Source organism: Camelina sativa, chromosome 4 (genome assembly GCF_030686135.1).
Source record: "Camelina sativa cultivar CO46 ecotype springtype chromosome 4, ASM3068613v1".
NCBI classification, from domain to species: Eukaryota; Viridiplantae; Streptophyta; class Magnoliopsida; order Brassicales; family Brassicaceae; genus Camelina; species Camelina sativa.
In genome coordinates this window covers 5,487,119-5,505,140 of record NC_141883.1, presented here as the reverse complement: position 1 = coordinate 5,505,140, position 18,022 = coordinate 5,487,119, and the positions used below count along the sequence as shown (strand labels likewise).

Genomic DNA, 18,022 nt, shown 5'->3' with positions numbered 1-18,022 from the left:
GTAAGCTGAGATTTTTTCAGTATATATAAATAAATAGAAAAAAACTTTTATTCTAAAAAATTGATAATTTTTTCTTTTTATTGTCGAAAAAAGAATATATCCATTTTGATAAGAAAAGTTTTTCTATTTATTTCTATATATAACAAAATTGGATATCTTCCATACATATATTTATTAGCATAGAACGTTTGCATACGGTGCTAATTATTGTAAAACAAATAATGATCGGGTTAATAGGAAAAAACAAGTTTGGTAATATATGATTAACTATGTTATCAAAAAACAAAAGATTAATAAGATTTGTTTCCATCTGTCTAGACTCTAGAGTTATTAAGAGTCCATTTTTTCCCACCTTCCTGTATACATTAAGAGGGTTTAAAGCAAAAACCAAAAGTGACCTTTTGGATCTTGCTACAATTTAGAAACTAAATTTCTAGAAGTGGCAGTGTTCAGTTGTTCACATGTGTGTATGTCTTTTTTATCGTTTGGATTTATTATTGATTGTAAATTATGAAAACAACTACATATAATTCAACAATGATGGATAATTCCTTCCAACCCTATTAGATTCACTACAAACATTCTTGCTTGCTTTATACTCTTTCCTGCTCCATCCTTTTGATGGATACTTTCCTTCTCAATGCCACCTTCATGTGTATGTAAAATCACGGCGAACGGCGATAATTGCGCATTACCAAACTAACGTTCTACGATATTTTTTCGCCTATTTCTCTTCTTATTTATAATGTAATAAAATCGAATTCATTCTACCTATCGAAGGAAGTTGCTAGAAAAGACAGAGAGGAGAAAATCTAATTGTATGTTCTTCGGTCGAATATCTTATTGGCTGGTGGGTTTTGTAAATTTAACATAACGTTAAGACTCAATTGCCTCTTCCACCTAAGAAAGGGATGACCACTGATCCTCTAGTGATCGCTAGCATAGCCGTTCTTACCAATTTAAATTTTATTAAAAAATAAAAAAAAAAATAAAAAAATTTATATCATAGAAAATGCATATTTTTAATAGATTTTTTTTGTAGAAGACGAAAAGAGAAAGCTATTTCAACACCCAACATAAAATGACTTAGTGTTCAATATATAACGCAATATTTTTTTTTTGTGCAAAACATAAGTATAATATGTTCAACGTTTAGTTATTAATTAATATAAATTTACAAAAACAAATCTAGTTGGATAAAGATATTCCAAGTTTTTAAAATATAAAGAGAGAGACTGATATATATATACATACAAGTTAAAAGGGAGTTATTGCATATAAAAAATAGAAAATAAATAATTAAATTTTTTTAAACTTGAACCAACATGCTCACCATTACATTTAATTGTTTAATCCTAAATAATTGTGAGGTGTTCATCAATACACTTGAATTACTCGTGAAATCGGACTATAAATCATTTTACATAAAACAATTGTGTAAGCTAGTTTCACACTTTATATAATGTGCACATCCCTGATCACCACTGCTCAAAGTCAAAACCAATAATCTGATGAAATTTAACAACTATATGTCATCGTATCACCAAAAATATTTGATTATTTTCTTAAAATCTTTTAAAATCTCTTCGAATCTAAAATCCACTAATTGAGCTAAAATGCTTAGTCCAATACATCACCTAGTATTCTAGTAAAATTCGAATTTGAAAGATTATAAATAAATATTTTTAAATATATAAATTTGATTCTTACTAAATTAAAAATATAATTTTACATTTTTTGCTGGGAGAATACATAATTCTCTAATTTTGTGCTTTTGACGGCAAAACAAAATTTCGTAATTTCCTGTCAAAATCATGATTTTGTAGCTTTCCATTTTTTTACATATATAGATTTTGATTCTTGGTAAATTAAAAATTCAATTCCCCAATGTTACGCGTTTGGCTGGAAATAAAATTCTTATATTTTTCAGTTTTGGCAATAAAACATTCAATTCCCAAACTCTGTAGTTTTTGCGGTTAAACGCAACTCCATAATTTACCCTTCAAAGTTTTATTTTTATAATATTGGCAGAAAAAACACGATTCCATGATTGTTTGTAGGGAAAAAAATTATTTTTCCTCCCAAAATTTGTGATATCATCAATATTTTGGCGCTAGATTTAATGTGCTTCAAGTATTTGTATGTATAAGGTTGTTCGTGATTTTGCTACTTTGACAAGGAAAATGCAATTTTCCAACTTTTAGTCTTGGCGGACACAAGACATTTCATTTTTTTGCCAAAATTTGATATTGGTTGAAAATGGTATTCCCTAATTTTGCTAGGCAAAAATTTTTGATTTTCAGTTTGGCAAAATCGATGACTTACAGTTTGTAAACTATGATGATAGCATAATATGACTGCAAAAATGAGTTATGCTTTGTAGAAATATGATAGCAAATATTGACAACTCATGATTTTGAGAGGAAAGTTATAATCGATGACTTACAGTTTTTAATTTCGAAAAAAAATTACAGAAAATAATATTATTTGAGTTATGATTGCAAATAAGGTTATTTTAGACATATGTAATTTCTAAAAGAATCATTTGCATCTAATTTTGAGTGTTCTTAGATGAGTTTCACAAAGCATCGAGGTAGTCCATTTGGATGATTTATTTAAGTTTCCTGAAATGAACATCATCTTGTAGTTGCATATGGATGGACAGACATAAAGAAATATGGTTATCGCATAGTCAAAATTTAACCGTCGCTTTTTTCTAATTTCATTAGTTATACTTGTGAAATTAGAAAATTATGTTCGTTTCTCTATTTGGACGATTCATTTGAATGGAAATAAAAAATGATGTTCGCTTTTAACAATTTAACAGACCATTTAGATGTATCAGTTAGATGACTTTTATTAAACTCAATTCAAAAAATATGAAAAGTTTGGCTGAGTCTGATTGGTGCATTCAACTGGAAATGATTCAGCCAGAACTATTAAATGTCTAAAATACCCTTGCCTAATTTAAACAATTACACTATGTCACCATCTCTTTCTCTCGACACCGTAGAACACAGATCTAGGTTTTCTCACTCTTCGCCGGTTCTCTCGCCGGAGTAATCAGGTTTATTTCAATTTCCCTATCTCTCTCGCGCTTTCTCTCTCTCTATATCTACGTGTAGATTGCAATAAGAAAACGAATTAGTTTTTGGGTATTGGTTACTTTGTTTGAGAAGGGTTTTGAAGAGTATGAACTGGACTCAGTCTTAGGTTTGATTATTGATTTGAATACTAGTCCAGGTTGCTTTGATTCTTCGATTAGCTTTAGTTTACGGCTTTGTGTTGCTTAGTGTGTTGGATCAATAGATCATATGAATAGAATGTTAGCTCAATGAATATATTTTTTCAGAGGTTGTTTGGTAGCTGTGGAGATTCATGTTTCTGGGTTTGTTTGTTTATGTTTGTTTTGGGTTTGGTTTTTATTTATCAAAGGATTTATGTTCTGTGTCTGGGTTTGTTTGATATGCATAATGTTCTATCTAGTCATAGCTGAATGCATAGGTTCTTTTGAGTTTCTACCTGGAGTTTGCTACTGGTGAAAGCAGGGATGCATGAATTCATGAGTGTTATGTGTCTATTGTCTAGTACCTGTCTTTCAATGTTTCTTATGAACTCTAGTGTCTGTCCAAGGCAAAAATTACTTGAGATACCATCTCGTAAGATTCTTTTGATGCTCCATGGTTATAAAATAGAGAAGTATACTAATACTATCATGCTGTGTATTTGTAGGGATGGTGTGAGTGAGTCTTAGTATAATCAAGTTCAGTTTCAGATCAAATTATGAAGGTATGGATCATGGTTCTGGTTTTGTAGTCTCATTCATTCATTTAGATTTTGGTTCTGAGAAGAACTCTCACATTTCAGTCTTGTATTTTGAACAAAACTCTGAATTGTTCATCGGTACAGAAGTTAAGGAGTTGATGGTTCCAACATCCAACAGTAGTGAGTGAGAAGTGTTTGCCGTGAAAGGTTATCTTTTGGATTTTTTAGTTTGTGAGCTCTTGTAAAAAACTTTTGGAGTTATGTACGATTTTGATATTGAGATTTTTGTAGTTTTGTTTGGTGTTAATGTTGATTTTTTCTTAATTGGAATAACATGTTTTAAATCTTATAAAAACTAATATTTCATGAAAATGGAAATTTAGAAATGTCAGAAATAGTAATTTGTAAATTATTTAGGTGTATATATATTTTAGATTAGTAATCAAAATTAACATGATTAACATTAAGATTTAAAAAAATGGTTATATCCAAACATGTGCATTTTAGTCATTTTTATTACCAAATCCATCTCAATGAGAAATGTAAATAAACAAACAAACACATTTTCATTCAAATGCATCATCCAAGTGAACCATATTTTTGTCTTGTTTGTGTGATCATTTGACATCCAAATGATTCATTTGGATGAATCATTTGGATGGATCATTTAAATGGAAATGCCAAATGACTAAACAAACAAGGCCTTATACACTTATACTCTTCTCGATGAAGCCTACAACTTGTCTTACTACATTATTGCCACAATCTCAACCATCCAATCCATCTCTTCTCTCTCGCAATCTCTAATTCTTACAAGTCCCTCTTCCAAAATCTTCATACTCCTAATAGAGAATAACTTTCTCACAGTCGTACGTTCACCTCTTCATTATCGATTTCGAACCTTAAAATATCAATAGTTTGTTTGTAACATAATTTTGAAATCAATACTTAACTATTTTCAGATATTTCTTTTATTTCGTTAGATCTTTTTTTTTTCTTTTTATAAAAAAATATAAACATAAAAAATAGTTTTAATTAAAAATATTAAATATTGAGATCTCTAACCACTATCAGTTGTTTCAAATCTCATGTGGATGGTGTCAAAAGCTTATATATAGCTTCTACTTTTATATAGTACTGATTTGTTGTTCTTTGTTTCTTTGTTTGAATGTGTTGTGTTTGTCTCTAGGTGATGGATCCACTAACAAGAACAATAATGGCTCAAATCCGACATATCATCTTGAAGTGAAAACAACAACACCATCACAGAGTGAAGCAACGACAACAACATCACAGAGTGAATACAATTTCAAATATATGTTCTCGAGTTTATGCGGCAAAAAATTAACAAACAATGAAAAGCAGTTACATGTTTTAAGATAAATTTCTTGTTTCGATGAAAAAAGATGAATTTTGTTTTCTCGTATTTCAAAAGATAAGCGATTTTGACAAAAGTTCTCAACAAAATAATTACATTTGTTAGAAAAGCCTAAAGTGTGATAAAGTCCACATCGGAAAAAATAAACTTTTTTTAGAAATAAGTTTCTATAATAAGTTTCTATGTTGGAACGTCGAGCTTAGTAACGTCGTCTTGTGAAGACAATACGGTGATGGAACATTGTGTCGATTGCATTAGGCCGGTTTCGGGTTTGGCTATCTACTGGCCGCGCCCATTCCAAGTTGGCAATTGAGAGTTTGGATCCGAGCGAAGGCTTGTGTCCGACTTCTCTCTTAGAGCGGAGGAGACTGCGTGAGGCTGGTTTCACAGAGCAGCGTTTACTTCCCGCTTTCGACGGTGGAAGGATTACGCGCGAGCCTGTGACTTCCGAGTCCACTATGACCCAATAAGCCGACTCCAACTGGACCATCTCTTTTTCTTTTATTATTGCAACCAAATCACATACAATTGTCATTTATTATCTTAGAATCTAGTGTACATAACCTCATAGTCATAGTTGCCCAAAAAAAAAAAAAAACCTCATAGTCATAAAGCTAATTTCAGTCACTTTCAAAGCAAGAGAAAGTAATACAAGAGTCAAGATTTGTGTTTTGTAGGTTTTCACAACTTATTTTGGTTTTATTCATTAACTTTTTTTTTTTTTTTGGTTCAAACTTTTATTCATTAACTTAAATAGGGAAACTGGAGTCGTAATTCCTTACAACCTGAATGAAAGAAAATGGAGTCACTAACTTGTACAAACTGCATAAGAAAGTGGAGAACCTTATGCTCGTTCTCTTATTTCACTAAGCAAAAACAAAAACAGAGAAGTCCCGAGACTTCATATATCCAAATATCTCTTAATAGTTAGAATTCTTCCTTTTCTTGACTTCCTTAATTCCACCTCAGTATCTGTGTTGACTTGAGCTTTCCTGTTATAACCAAACCACATATTCAGGGGTGAAGAACTTGAACGAAGTCAAGATTATCTTCATCCCTGGTGACGTTCTCTCTAGCTACATCCTTCTCCGGCACTCCCCAATTGAAGAAGTAAAGCAAATTCAACAATGTTAACTCAACAAGTATGATTCCCATTGTCATCCCTGGACATATTCTCCTACCAGATCCAAACGGTATAAACTCGAAGTTTCCTCCTTTGTAATCAATGGAACTGTCGAGAAACCTGTCAGGGTTAAACTCATCTGCGTTTTCCCAGAGATTTGGATCACGACCGATCGCATAAACGTTGACTAGGATCTGTGCTTTCGCGGGGATATCGTAGCCCTGGACCTTGAAATGAGACAATGCTTGTCTTGGGAGCAAGAGTGGAGTTGATGGATGTAGCCTGAATAACTCCTTGACCATGAGCTTAAAGTAGTGAAGTTGGTTTAGATCTTCTTCTTTGATTCTCTCCTTCTCGTCCCCAAGTTTTGTCCGAATCTCGTCTTGAACTTTCTTCATCACTTTAGGGTTTCTGATCAGCTCGGTTATTCCCCATAGCACTGTGGCAGCGCTTCCGCCAACTCCTGCTGTCAATATGTCCTGACATAAACACAAAGTCACAAATATTGGTACGTTGCAAAAAAAATTAAACCACTTTGGAACATAAATAACTTGAAAAAAGACTAAGAGACTTACCGAGATCATTCCTTTGAGATGATCAGTGGTGAACTTGAGAGCATCTCCATCTTTCTCTTGCTTCTTCTTCATATCGATCATCACATCAATAATATCGGAGCTCTCTCTTCCAGGCTTAAGATGCTCGTCAAGAATATTCTGATAGAAAGTGTCTACTTCCGAGAAAATATTTTTCAATCTCTTCTCCTGACCGGAGATCCGGTCGACGAGCCTACCGATTCTTCCCGGAAAGAAATCAGAAAACGCAGTAGCTCTTATGACCTTTTCAGACTTGTGCACAAGCTCCATGATTCTATTTTCATCAACGAACTCACACTCATAGAGATTTATCCCGTACCCGATCCGACACACTATATTTCCGATTAAAGTGAAAAGGGTTCTCTCAAGATTCACCGGAGATCGTTTCGTAGCAAACTCAGAGAGTTTCTTGATACACAAGTCATTCTCTTCCTCTCTGATATTCCTGAAAGATTGAAGCTTTTTCACGCTGAAGAGCTCGACCACCGAGAGCTTCCGCAGCGCAGTCCACTCGTCACCGAAGGGTGCCAACCCGATGTCTTTGAAGTTGTAAAAAGTTATTTTGGTCCCGGCCGTCTCTGGTCGATTACAACACTCACTATCGTGGATCTTTAGAACTTCCTCTGCTGCTTCTTTCGAAGAGATCACGACCACGGGGACGTTTCCGTATTGGAGAAGCGCCACTGGTCCATACTTTTCGGCGAGGTTACGGCGGTTCCTGGGATGTAGTTTTCCGCGTTGGTGTAAGTTTCCGATGATGGGAAGCTTCTTTGGACTCGGAGGAAGGTTCAATTTCGAAGGTTTGAAAACGTGCAAGAAGATTAAGATAAGGGGTGCAAGGAAGAGGAAACAGAGGAAGACAGACATTTTCTTTTTATTTTCTCTGTTTTCTTTGTTCTGTCTTAACTATTTCATTTTCAGGTTCATAATCAACCTCTTTATAATGTATTCATTCCTTCAAGGCTTCAGCTCATAAGTCACTATCCACTGTAGCGTGCGGATACTAATCCAAATTGGACAAACAAAACTGAACACTTTACTAACAAAACAGAACAGATTCAAATAACCCAACATTCGAGTCCAAAGTGAACAAACAAACTGACTTTTCAAACTACAATTTTTTAGCACGAGATCTACCGGTTATGAAACGTTGATGATTTCTTTTTAAAAAAAAGAAAACCTAAACACTCAATTATGTATGTGTGTGTTTTTTTTTTTTGAAAAAAGATAGTCAGCTGCACGAGGTATAGCATAATATAGCAGCTATTCTACAAGATAAAGTTCGTGAGCCCAACGTATGAAATCTTCTTTTCTTCAATTTTTATCTTTAAGGTTTGTGGTATTTAACAGTGGATGTTGCATGTAATGTCTTGATAAAGAAAGTAACTGTTACTGTAACAAATACCAAAGAAACAGATAAGTAGCTATCAAGAGCTTACGAAATATTTTACCAAGAAAAAGAAAAAACTTACGAAATAATTATATGATACTTTTTATTATATGCAAGTTTTTTTTAAAAAAAAATTGTATAAATAAGTTCTTAATAATTCATGTTTTATTATATAAAACTGGTTTTCAAAATTAATAACTTACGTGATCATAATAAGTATTAATTATCTAGAAGTAACTTGTAAACCATATAAAACTTTATAATTTTTTATATTTAAAAAATGATATTTTTGAAAATAGATAGATGAAAGAGTTATTTTTGAAAAGGAGTACAACAAAAAGAGTATTTTTCAAAAATTCTCAAACTTAAATCACATACTCATAAATGTACGTCTGAAATAGTTCTAAGCACACCAATATTTTTATGTGCTTGACAAACTTTGTTGAACATTTGATTTGCCAGTAATTAAAAAATTTCAAGTTAGTGGAATACGCAAGTTAACTTGCTTTCATATACTATTCTGGATCGTGATATTACAATATAATACTTATAGAGAATTAAATTGTCATTCATAATGTATAATTATATATTTATATATACGTTTAGCAAAAAAAAATATATATATAGGTTACAACTAGGATGGATCATGATATCGTGTTTATTCATATATTCCACCAAAGCATATGAAGATAATTATAATCAACAACAGTATACTAATGCAAATACAAAACTTTTCAAAGTGAAAACTTTTCAAGCAAAATTGAACACTTTTCAAGCAAAAACAAAAGCAAATAACCTAAATCAAATCCAAAGTGAACTAGCAAACTGACTTTTCAAACTACCATCTTAATATTATTTAAAGAAAAGTACATTTTAAACATTATCCAAAATTAATCATTTATTTATTTCAATAATATTGCCACTGAGTTATGTTTACAATGTGTTTAACTGAAATTATAAATAGTAATTTTGGAGTTAAAATAACTAAAATCAAAATGATTTTTTGAAGGAAATATTAACCAAAATATATTTTTCAAAATAAAACAAATTTAAAAAGAGGCACGAAAAATGACGCATTTCTAATTTCTCACCCAGAAAACACTCTCTATACCTCTCTCTTCATAGGCTCATCTCCAATTTTTATAATCCATTCCTCTTACGTCGTGGGCAACAGTTATTGGTCATCTTTTCAGTAGGAAGGTCGACATGTTTGGGCGTTCAAGTATCCAGGTCGGTTCGGGTTAGATATTAAGGGTTTAGGGTATTTTAGATTTAGAAATCTAGGATATATTTGAGTATAAACTTCAGGTTCATATCAGATTATGGTCAGGTATTTCGGTTTCGGATTCTGGTTTATCCCAAGTATCAAAATCAGAATTTTTTTATCCGAACTACTAAAAAATATAGCAAATATCTAAAATTTTCAAGTATTTTTTAATTTGAATCTATCTAAAAATAGCTAAAATACCCAAAGATATCCAAAATATCTAAAAATTTAAATATTTTAGGTTATAACACGTATAAATATTACTAATATATTACTCTATCCGTTTCATAATATAAGATGTTTTGGAGGCTTTTGTTTGTTTCATAAGATGTTTTCAAATTTGTAAACAACTTTTAGATTAATATTATATTTTTTATTATTTATTTTATGCAGTATTATTTTTGATTGGTTGAACTTTTTAAAAGTAATCACTTCTTAATCTGCATGCTTTTGGTTAAAACATCCTATATTTTGAAACGGAAAGAGTATTACTTAGTATATTTATATCTCATTTATGTTCAAATACTTGTTCGGGTTTGGATCGAGTTTGGGTTTGGGTTGTTGAAGTTTAGGATCTGTTCGGGTATTTTGATATTTCAGGTTTGGCTTCGGGTCAGGTTTTTTTAGATCAAGTTTAGTTCGGATCCTCGGTTTTAGATATATATCTTATATTTATTTTATTAAATTTAGCAAGAGAATTATTAACAAATTTAGTGAAAATAATAGTGATCTGTTTTATTTATATATTCCAATAACAAATATTTATATTTATCTTATTTCCATATGCTTTTTTTGATAAATTATTTTTGTAAGAAAACTCATTCGTAATAATTTTTAAAAACTTAGAACTTTAGATTTTTGTTATCTTGTTTTATTTCTTTTGATAACAAAATTTGTGTTTAGAATTATTTCCATATCTTTAAAATATTTCCGTTTATAAATTTAATATAATTAAAACTTTTCTATTAGTATAGTTTATTTTGAAAATAAAAAGTTATATTTTGAAAATTTTCCATATTTTAAAATTTTTCTTTAATTTTTATAAATTTCACTTTATCCGTTTTCCAAAAATCTTAATATAGAAAGTTATCATAATTTCAAAAATCTTATTATAGAAAATTATTATAATTTCAAAAATATTAAATATTGAAATGACTAATATCGATTGATCGTTTAAATCTCACGTAGACAGTCTCCGAAACTTATGGCTTTGAGTCTTTTTCCTTCGAAGGATCAGGGAATGCTTTGGGTATGATTGTGGACCTATTTTTGTCACTGTCCACATTTAAATCATATTTAATTGTTTGTAACCCCCCAAAAAAACTAGTAATCATTAGGGAATTTTGTAAATCAAGAAATAATAATTTGGCTAGTCAAATATTCTTGTATGGCTAGTCAATGTTCTAGATTGATTAGTCAAATTTCTAAACTGATTGATTGATTATACTTATTAACTATTAGTAAGTGGTCAAAAGTTTTATTTTCATCTGTCTGTACCTTTTTATCTAGCTAAACGAAAAGTCCACATTTCACACCTCCTGTTGTATTTAAAAGAGTTTAGAGCAAGAATTATTACATTTTTTGGATATAAAGACCGCAACAACAGTGACCTTCACCTTCTGGATCTTGTTAGAAACTTAATTTAAACGTGCATGTTTCGTCTTCCGAAATTTCTACCAACAAAACAAAATTTTACTAACTATTAATTAGGTGAACTCCAATTGGGAGGGTGGTCACATGTATGTATGTGTGTCTTTGGTTTTTCTTTTTCTTAACGTTGTATATTTTTTAGATATTTAATCTGATATTAGAAAATTATTTACTTACTTTAATCCAATATGCAACCAAAATATCATAAATCTCCTTCGGTTGTGAGTTTTGCATAAATTACCTCTACCTTGATCGCATGTAAATCAAGAATCCATCATTTTAAACAGAGTAATTGAAATGCTGTTTGATCCTAAAGCCACAATACATACGACTGCATTCACTAAAACTTTCATTAATCCGAGCAATTAGTGATAAGAGATACACTAATTAAAGGCCTCCAAGTTTGGTTTGAATCTAGAAACTAAAAAATCTCAAATTCTTAAAATAGTTTCAGATTTTTCAAAAGAATCTCACACTTGATGTAAAAATGTTATATTTCTTTGAATCTAATTTAGCAATACATTCAGTAAAAATAAATTAAAACTTGAAATCTTACGAGAGTAAGTAGATAGACTAGGTTAGTACCCGCGCTACGCTGCGGGTTGTTTTTAGATTTATTTTTTTGTATAATATTTTTGTTTTGTATTTTTGAAATAAAAATTTAATATAAATTGTTTGGAATTATAATTTACTATTAAGTTATTTGGAATTTTATATAATCTTCTTAAGTGTATCCACTGCCTATTCAAAGTTTAATTCCAAAATATAAATATTAATGTAAAACATTACAGCAACATTAAAGCGATATATAATACCAATGTACCTTAAATACTTTATAAGCAGTCTTGTAAATAATTAATATATGTTAGTGCATCTGCTGTTTTTTTTGGATCTATGAAGTATGCATTTAAACCATCTCCATTCCTGGTATTTAGATGGAGATGACAAAGTTGCTTAACAATAAAAAGAAATGATTATATGCAAATGTGAGTTAAATTGTTATTGGTCGATGCTTTACATAAGGATTTTTAGAACCGTTTAGGACCCTATACGTGTTACTTTCTGATTGGATAAAGGAAAAAATAATTTTTTTTGTCTCTCTTTCTATTTTCCCGACTTTCATTCTTGTCTCTCTCTATTTGGCGAAGAGTGAACTCGAAACCATCGGATGATCAAATCGTACTCCACTGGCAGCATTGGTTCATCAAATCCGTCGTTATCAAGTTCGGTGCTCGCATGGTCACCGTCGATGGATGCCCCATCAAACTTCAAATTTGGGATACCGTAAGCTTATGCTCTCTCTTTCTCTCTCTTTTTCTCTCTCCTTTATCCTTTCTTCGTCTAATTAGGTCCACTTAAGAACTTAATCACGTTTTTATCCATTAGGATTGTTTTTGAGCCTTTTTGACCTAAGCTAGATTTTGATTAATATGAAGATTAATTGTCATGATCAGTAACAATTTTTCTCATTCTTTATAGAAACAATGCCTTACTATAATTGCTAACAAGTAACAATTATATTTTAAACTCGTTGCCAGAGACTCAAAGTTGGGTTTCTTGATCAAGTTTCATCATAGGCTTCTTATTGAAGTAGAAGCTGAGTTCATATGTCTTCTTGTTTCTCGTCAATAGTCTTTGATTCGTTTTTTTCACTCACTTGTTAATCTTTTCCGTTGGATGATGTATGGGCTGGACTTGTCTAATGCCTCTTTTTTTTGTGCCTTCTGGACTTGTTTTAAAACACTCTCTCCTTCCGCTCTCTTCTATTTAGTTTACATAGGAATAAAATCAGCTGAGCTGTATTAATGTTATAATTTGATAGAATATAAATTTTTATTGAGGTGTCAACATCTGCTTCAATATTGAGGCTGAGGTGTTCTGGAAAGAAACACCTCCTTCTCTTATTGTATTAATTCATGTCATATACATTTAGTTAAATAATCATGTATTATTTTCCTTGAACAGATAAAATATCTTAGATCTGTAAAGAATCTTAGAACCTCTAAACAGCATATGATTAGATGTCTACAACATATATAGCCAGTAGCCACAGTAAAATTTAGAGATCAAACGTTGGTATTTCACTAGACCAACCATGTGTTGCTTGATACAACATCCTTGGCAACAAGTGTCTGTAAGGATCACTCTCTCTTTTCATTTTTAAATAGGCAATGCATTGTTCGACCTCAGACTTTGCTTGCAGGTAAACCTCTTGTGCCTTATCTTTGTCTTTCAGCTCTTTCTCCTTATCTGACACGGAAAAACAAATCCCCCCATTATTGCAAGTGTTGAGGTCAGCGATCTGAAGTAGAGAGCATACACTTAAATTATATCATATTCGTACCTGCTAAGTCTATTGGTTTTCCAAAGTAATAGTAGAACCGCCCTGGAATCTTAGGTAGAAGTCCTGGAATATAACAATCTTGGTTTCCCAATTCACTTTCGTCGCCTTCCCTAACAATTATGACGTTCAAAATCACATATGTGTTTATTAAATGAGGATATACAGATATATATAGAGTGTGATCAAACATAAAGCACCTTATGTTGCCAGCGTCCTTTGTTGCTTTTTCCATTAAATCCTTCAAGATTGGGATGTTCCTTTGATCATTGGAATCCAATACAATCTGAGAATCAGCCAACGTCCCAAACCAAAGTTACTCGAAACCGAGATTCGCGTAAATATAAAACTAGAGTATATGTAGAATTTATAAGCATTTTGAATATAGAGAGACAAGCTTCTTGCTAATTCGCTGAACGCAAATTTAAGATATCTATTAATGCAACAATCTTGGTAAAAGCCGAGAATCTCGAGTAATCTAGAAATTTGAATGGGACCGATAATGCATTATTATGAAACAGAGGAAGTATTTGATAATTAAAATAGTAACATGAAGGAAATGGAATAGTGTAGAGTTTAAGATTTGAGTATAGAAAACTTACTTTGAAGATGTCGTCTTCTCCAACAACACCGAAAGGAACGATCTTCGCTCCAAATTTAGATGCAACTCTCACAAACTCTGATTGTTCTGGCCAAAACAGCTTGTATTCTTCACCCTGTAAAGTCTCTACGTACATGTTAGCTTCCAAGACAAGAATATCCAAAATTGTAGAAACCATAAAAAGGTCACCATGCAACAATATATTAATTAACATAACCTTTCTATGCAAAGCTTCACGGACACCTCCAGGATACAAAAGCACATGAGCCTTTTCACGCAGTAGTTTGTAGAAATTCATATTGGAGACGGGTACTCCACCCATTAACTTATATTTGTCAAACGTCTTCGGGTCGACTATTGAGTCTCGGATATACATAAATACCATAGGATGTGTTAAACCCCGCATGTGAATGTTCCTATGTTTCATGAGTAGACCTACCATTGGAGCCAACTCAAATCCCAATAACATGTGATAGCCAACGTACACAACCGGTCCCTCTGAAGGTAATCCTTCGAGGCTCCTTACAACAGTACCATCTTCTAGAGTTGATAGCATTACAGGTGAAATAGCATCCATTAGCAATCTGCACCGTGGAATATATCATTAACTGTAACATTTTATTTAATATAGACAATAGACTGATATGTTTTGCTAAGCATACAGAAAAACTAGTGAGGCATTTTACCGGTGATCGTCTAATTGTTGTTTAAACTCAAATAAGGTAGGCACAATGTAATCGGAAATGTAATCATGAGACTTCCCACGTCGATAAAAACACGTAAACTTGATGATTGTAGCCAGATCAATGATGTCCTCCTGACAAGAGATGTAAAACAGATAGTTATGAATAAACCAGTATTAGACCCTAAGCAATATCTTACTTCTGTATTGGATGAAGAGAGATGACTTACCAAAAGGGGAAACTGTCCACTGTCATCAAGCTTACGTACAATACATTTTGGCAACGTGCTCGCGTATCTGTCAATGTCTTCGTCATTATGCAGCCATTGATCGCGTCCGCTGCAATAGTCATTACCAGATATTCACATTACACTTGTTCTCCAAGCTACCAACATCTCTTTGAAAGTAAAAGAGATTCAAAACATATGAAACAAAGAAACTTATTGGACCTCGGAAGTATCAGTGTTTCAGCTCTGACTGAGTAAATGAGAGAATTCACAGATGTAATAGCATACTTAAGCATTTCAAACTTCCAAAGCAGTGTGTCCTTAGGGAACATCCTACAAAGAGTCTGAAAATAGCTGTTTTGACTGAGGTGTTGATCATATGATTTGATGAACACTAGACCATGAGTTTCCAAGGAGAAAAACTTACCGGAAGATTAGCTGAAACTGCAAAGAGATCTCTTAGCATCCTTCCACCAAGTCCGCCCATTCGCTGGACAGAAAATTCATTTGACAAAGCATCTATCATTCCCTTCAATAGATCGCCTACGTAATAAAGCCACAAGATTATCATGTTTCAATAAGTTCTTCATATACAAGGAACTAATTAATGTTATATAACATTTTACAGTTGTCACTGCTTTCTAAGTTAAATCAAGATGATGCTAAAACTGAACATATCATACATAACTGTTGGAGACATTTTAAAGAATCAACTTGAAACTCAATTAGTGGGTTAGTCAAGTTAGAATATGAGAAGATAACAAAAATGTACCTTGCTTAAAACCAAATGCGTCTTCCAATAGTGTGGGAATTCCGTCTGGTAACACACTCAGCATTCTTGACATGAAGTTGTTGACATGTGTGGCTGCAAAAAAAAAAATGTATGTGATGAGCAATGAGGCACATATTTCTTGACATTTACCGACAAAATAAGAATCACGCAGGCCGAGCTTTTTTGTACCTGGATTAACCAAGATCAGAGCAAGATCTATGTTGGGGTTCTTGGCGGCAAAATCCAACGCAAGACATGCTCCAATTGATTCTCCAACTAAATATATAGGTCTATTTGGGAAATGACAGTGCTCCGACCTAATTGTCCTCTCGATAAGCTTCACCATGTCTGAATAAAAAGGGTTTAGTTTTCGGTTAGAAAACCATTTTTGTGGCTAACAGAAACTACCTAGAAGGGATGACAATCACCTTTAACAGGAGTACGATCCCTGACTGGAATGTGAAGGCACCATATATCAAAAATCCTATTGAGAGACAAGAAGAATACATGTCAATATTAGTTCGGTTCTCTTTTCTTCTTTTTGCTTTTTTTTTTTTTGTCATTCCTTGCTGATATGGGTATTACAAAAAGAGGCAACAATGTTTGCAAATAATGCAATCTTCTAGGGAAATAATATATGGTGAATATGAAATTACGCACTCCCCAAGTTCCTTGTGATGGCGAATGAGACCTAGTCCAGTACCATCGATCCCTGCAAAATTTTTGTTTCCTCAGTTTTGTTAACCTAACATTTCAGAGTTACATGGAAATGAAAAAAAAAGTAACTATAACAATTCAGCCAAAAGAAATCCGGAAAATCCAACTAATCCGGAGGTGAGCAAGCTCTTTGCATGTTACCGGAAAATCCCAAGAGTACTCCACTAAGGCACTAAGTGGTCACACATGTAACACCTTTTGTTCCAAACATATCCTCTGGGAGTTTACGCCCTGAGACCCGGATCCTCAACCACACCACACAGCGAGCTGAGATCCACTCATATAACGATTGAAAGACGTACGAAATAAGAGTTAGAGGACGAACCAGGTAAGTATAGGAGAAGAGGAGAGCCTTGAGCTTGAGCGCCACATTCCAGCGGAGAGAACCAACGAGGTGGACCTTCTCCATCTCCCACGAAGTCTCTTGCTTCTTCCAAAAAATCTGACAAGGTCTTTCGCAAATCGGGACGCGCCGACTCCGTTTTAAAATACGGATTTTCCACCATGTTTTCATCCTTATTCTTCCGTCTCCGACGAACACCACTAGGAGGAGGAGGAGGATTTGTTGGTACAGATTTAATCGCCGTCATACGATGCTTCGCGGCTGAGTTCCCTCGTGGTAGGTTTGATGAAGATGAGACGGCACAGAGACCGGAGATTGAGCGAAGTATTGTAACCACCATTTATGAGAAGCTCTAGTGAGAGAGTTTTGCCATTAATTTAGTGTTTATTATACTCACAATACTACAAACTCGTCCAGACAGAGAGCCAAGAAAATGCGTGGAAGTTAAAACTTTATTGTTTTATTTTTGGCGCACGGAATAACCTCTAGTATATATAAATATATATATATATATATATATATATATAATGTATCATAAACATATTGAGCATGTGCTATAAGAAATTAAACCTAGTGGTAGTAGACAAGACTGTTAAAGAATACAAATATATCAACAAGACTAGATTGATCAAAACATGTAATTTAGTGGTTTGTGAATAGTAATTGAGAAGTGAAGAAATAGCAATATGGCAAGGTTAGCCAAGTCTTAGGATCGTAGAGGTAGTGTTCACATGCCTTTTTTTTTTTTTTTTTACGTTATCTATATTTTTGCAAATTGAATAAGCCACATCATATTTACTTGTTTTACAATTACTTGATGGACGCATGCACTTTGTGTGCTACTGGAATTATGCAGAAACGGAAACAAAGGAATTTTGGGGGAGGTGTTGGATATATGATAGAGTTTTCATCACTAGAAATCCTTCTAACATGTTTAGAGAATATTAAAAACAAAACTCAGATGGAGATTGTAGAGATAGTATTAGTAATAGGCCTAACTCAACACCCAAAAGTTAGCTCAAAAGAGGAGGTTTACCTCACACTATATATATTGTCCAAGGACTTAATTTTCTTTCGATATGGGATTCTAACACACCCCCTCACACTCAGGATTGGACATTTGTAGCGTGAAGTTTTTGGGACTAGACATCCACGGGTGGTAGCCCACTTTCG

At 32.8% G+C, this 18,022-nt stretch overlaps 2 protein-coding genes, 2 long non-coding RNA genes and 1 other non-coding gene across 6 annotated transcripts; 3 read left to right on the top strand and 2 right to left on the bottom strand.

Annotated features, from left to right (window-relative positions):
• The first annotated feature begins 2,999 nt into the window (after positions 1-2,999).
• LOC104779904 (uncharacterized) lies at positions 3,000-4,137 on the top strand. Its single transcript, XR_766604.3, has 3 exons — positions 3,000-3,067; positions 3,733-3,789; positions 3,910-4,137. It is a non-coding gene; the product is annotated as an uncharacterized LOC104779904 (long non-coding RNA).
• A 1,198-nt stretch (positions 4,138-5,335) lies between these two features.
• On the top strand, positions 5,336-5,640 carry LOC147945441 (signal recognition particle RNA). The gene has a single exon (XR_015597860.1).
• Positions 5,641-5,854: 214 nt separating this feature from the next.
• On the bottom strand, positions 5,855-7,892 carry LOC104779905 (bifunctional dihydrocamalexate synthase/camalexin synthase-like). The gene is made up of 2 exons (XM_010504329.3): positions 6,842-7,892; positions 5,855-6,745 (listed from the first exon to the last, which is right to left on the bottom strand). The coding sequence occupies exons 1-2, from the start codon at positions 7,724-7,726 to the stop codon at positions 6,158-6,160; spliced, it is 1,473 nt and encodes a 490-aa protein (XP_010502631.2). The 5' UTR covers positions 7,727-7,892; the 3' UTR covers positions 5,855-6,157.
• A 4,401-nt stretch (positions 7,893-12,293) lies between these two features.
• LOC147945440 (uncharacterized) lies at positions 12,294-13,014 on the top strand. The gene is made up of 2 exons (XR_015596584.1): positions 12,294-12,450; positions 12,705-13,014. It is a non-coding gene; the product is annotated as an uncharacterized LOC147945440 (long non-coding RNA).
• Positions 12,997-17,324, bottom strand: LOC104779906 (phytyl ester synthase 2, chloroplastic-like). Of its 2 annotated transcripts, none has more exons than XM_010504330.3 (14): positions 16,832-17,324; positions 16,450-16,501; positions 16,218-16,273; positions 15,979-16,137; positions 15,790-15,882; positions 15,445-15,560; positions 15,240-15,361; positions 15,021-15,129; positions 14,795-14,925; positions 14,326-14,692; positions 14,110-14,223; positions 13,708-13,793; positions 13,511-13,620; positions 12,997-13,416 (listed from the first exon to the last, which is right to left on the bottom strand). In XM_010504330.3, exons 1-14 carry the CDS (start codon positions 17,187-17,189, stop codon positions 13,226-13,228), a joined length of 2,064 nt encoding a protein of 687 aa, XP_010502632.2. In that variant the 5' UTR covers positions 17,190-17,324; the 3' UTR covers positions 12,997-13,225. The 2 variants fall into 2 exon arrangements, with proteins under 2 accessions (XP_010502632.2, XP_087366051.1); XM_087509925.1 differs by having other exon boundaries at positions 16,648-17,235.
• Positions 17,325-18,022: the final 698 nt, after the last annotated feature.

What these genes read in the sequence shown, in the direction of transcription:
- LOC104779905 (XM_010504329.3), bottom strand. Translation starts at nt 7,726, where the DNA reads ATGTCTGTCTTCCTCTGTTTCCTCTTCCTTGCACCCCTTATCTTAATC. An exon ending in ATCTCAAAGGAATGATCTCG is followed by an intron (nt 6,746 to 6,841) that starts GTAAGTCTCTTA and finishes TGTTTATGTCAG; the next exon opens with GACATATTGACAGCAGGAGT.
- LOC104779906 (XM_010504330.3), bottom strand. Translation starts at nt 17,189, where the DNA reads ATGGTGGTTACAATACTTCGCTCAATCTCCGGTCTCTGTGCCGTCTCA. An exon ending in GGATCGTACTCCTGTTAAAG is followed by an intron (nt 16,138 to 16,217) that starts GTGATTGTCATC and finishes CTTTTTATTCAG; the next exon opens with ACATGGTGAAGCTTATCGAG. An exon ending in GAAACACTGATACTTCCGAG is followed by an intron (nt 15,130 to 15,239) that starts GTCCAATAAGTT and finishes TGACTATTGCAG; the next exon opens with CGGACGCGATCAATGGCTGC.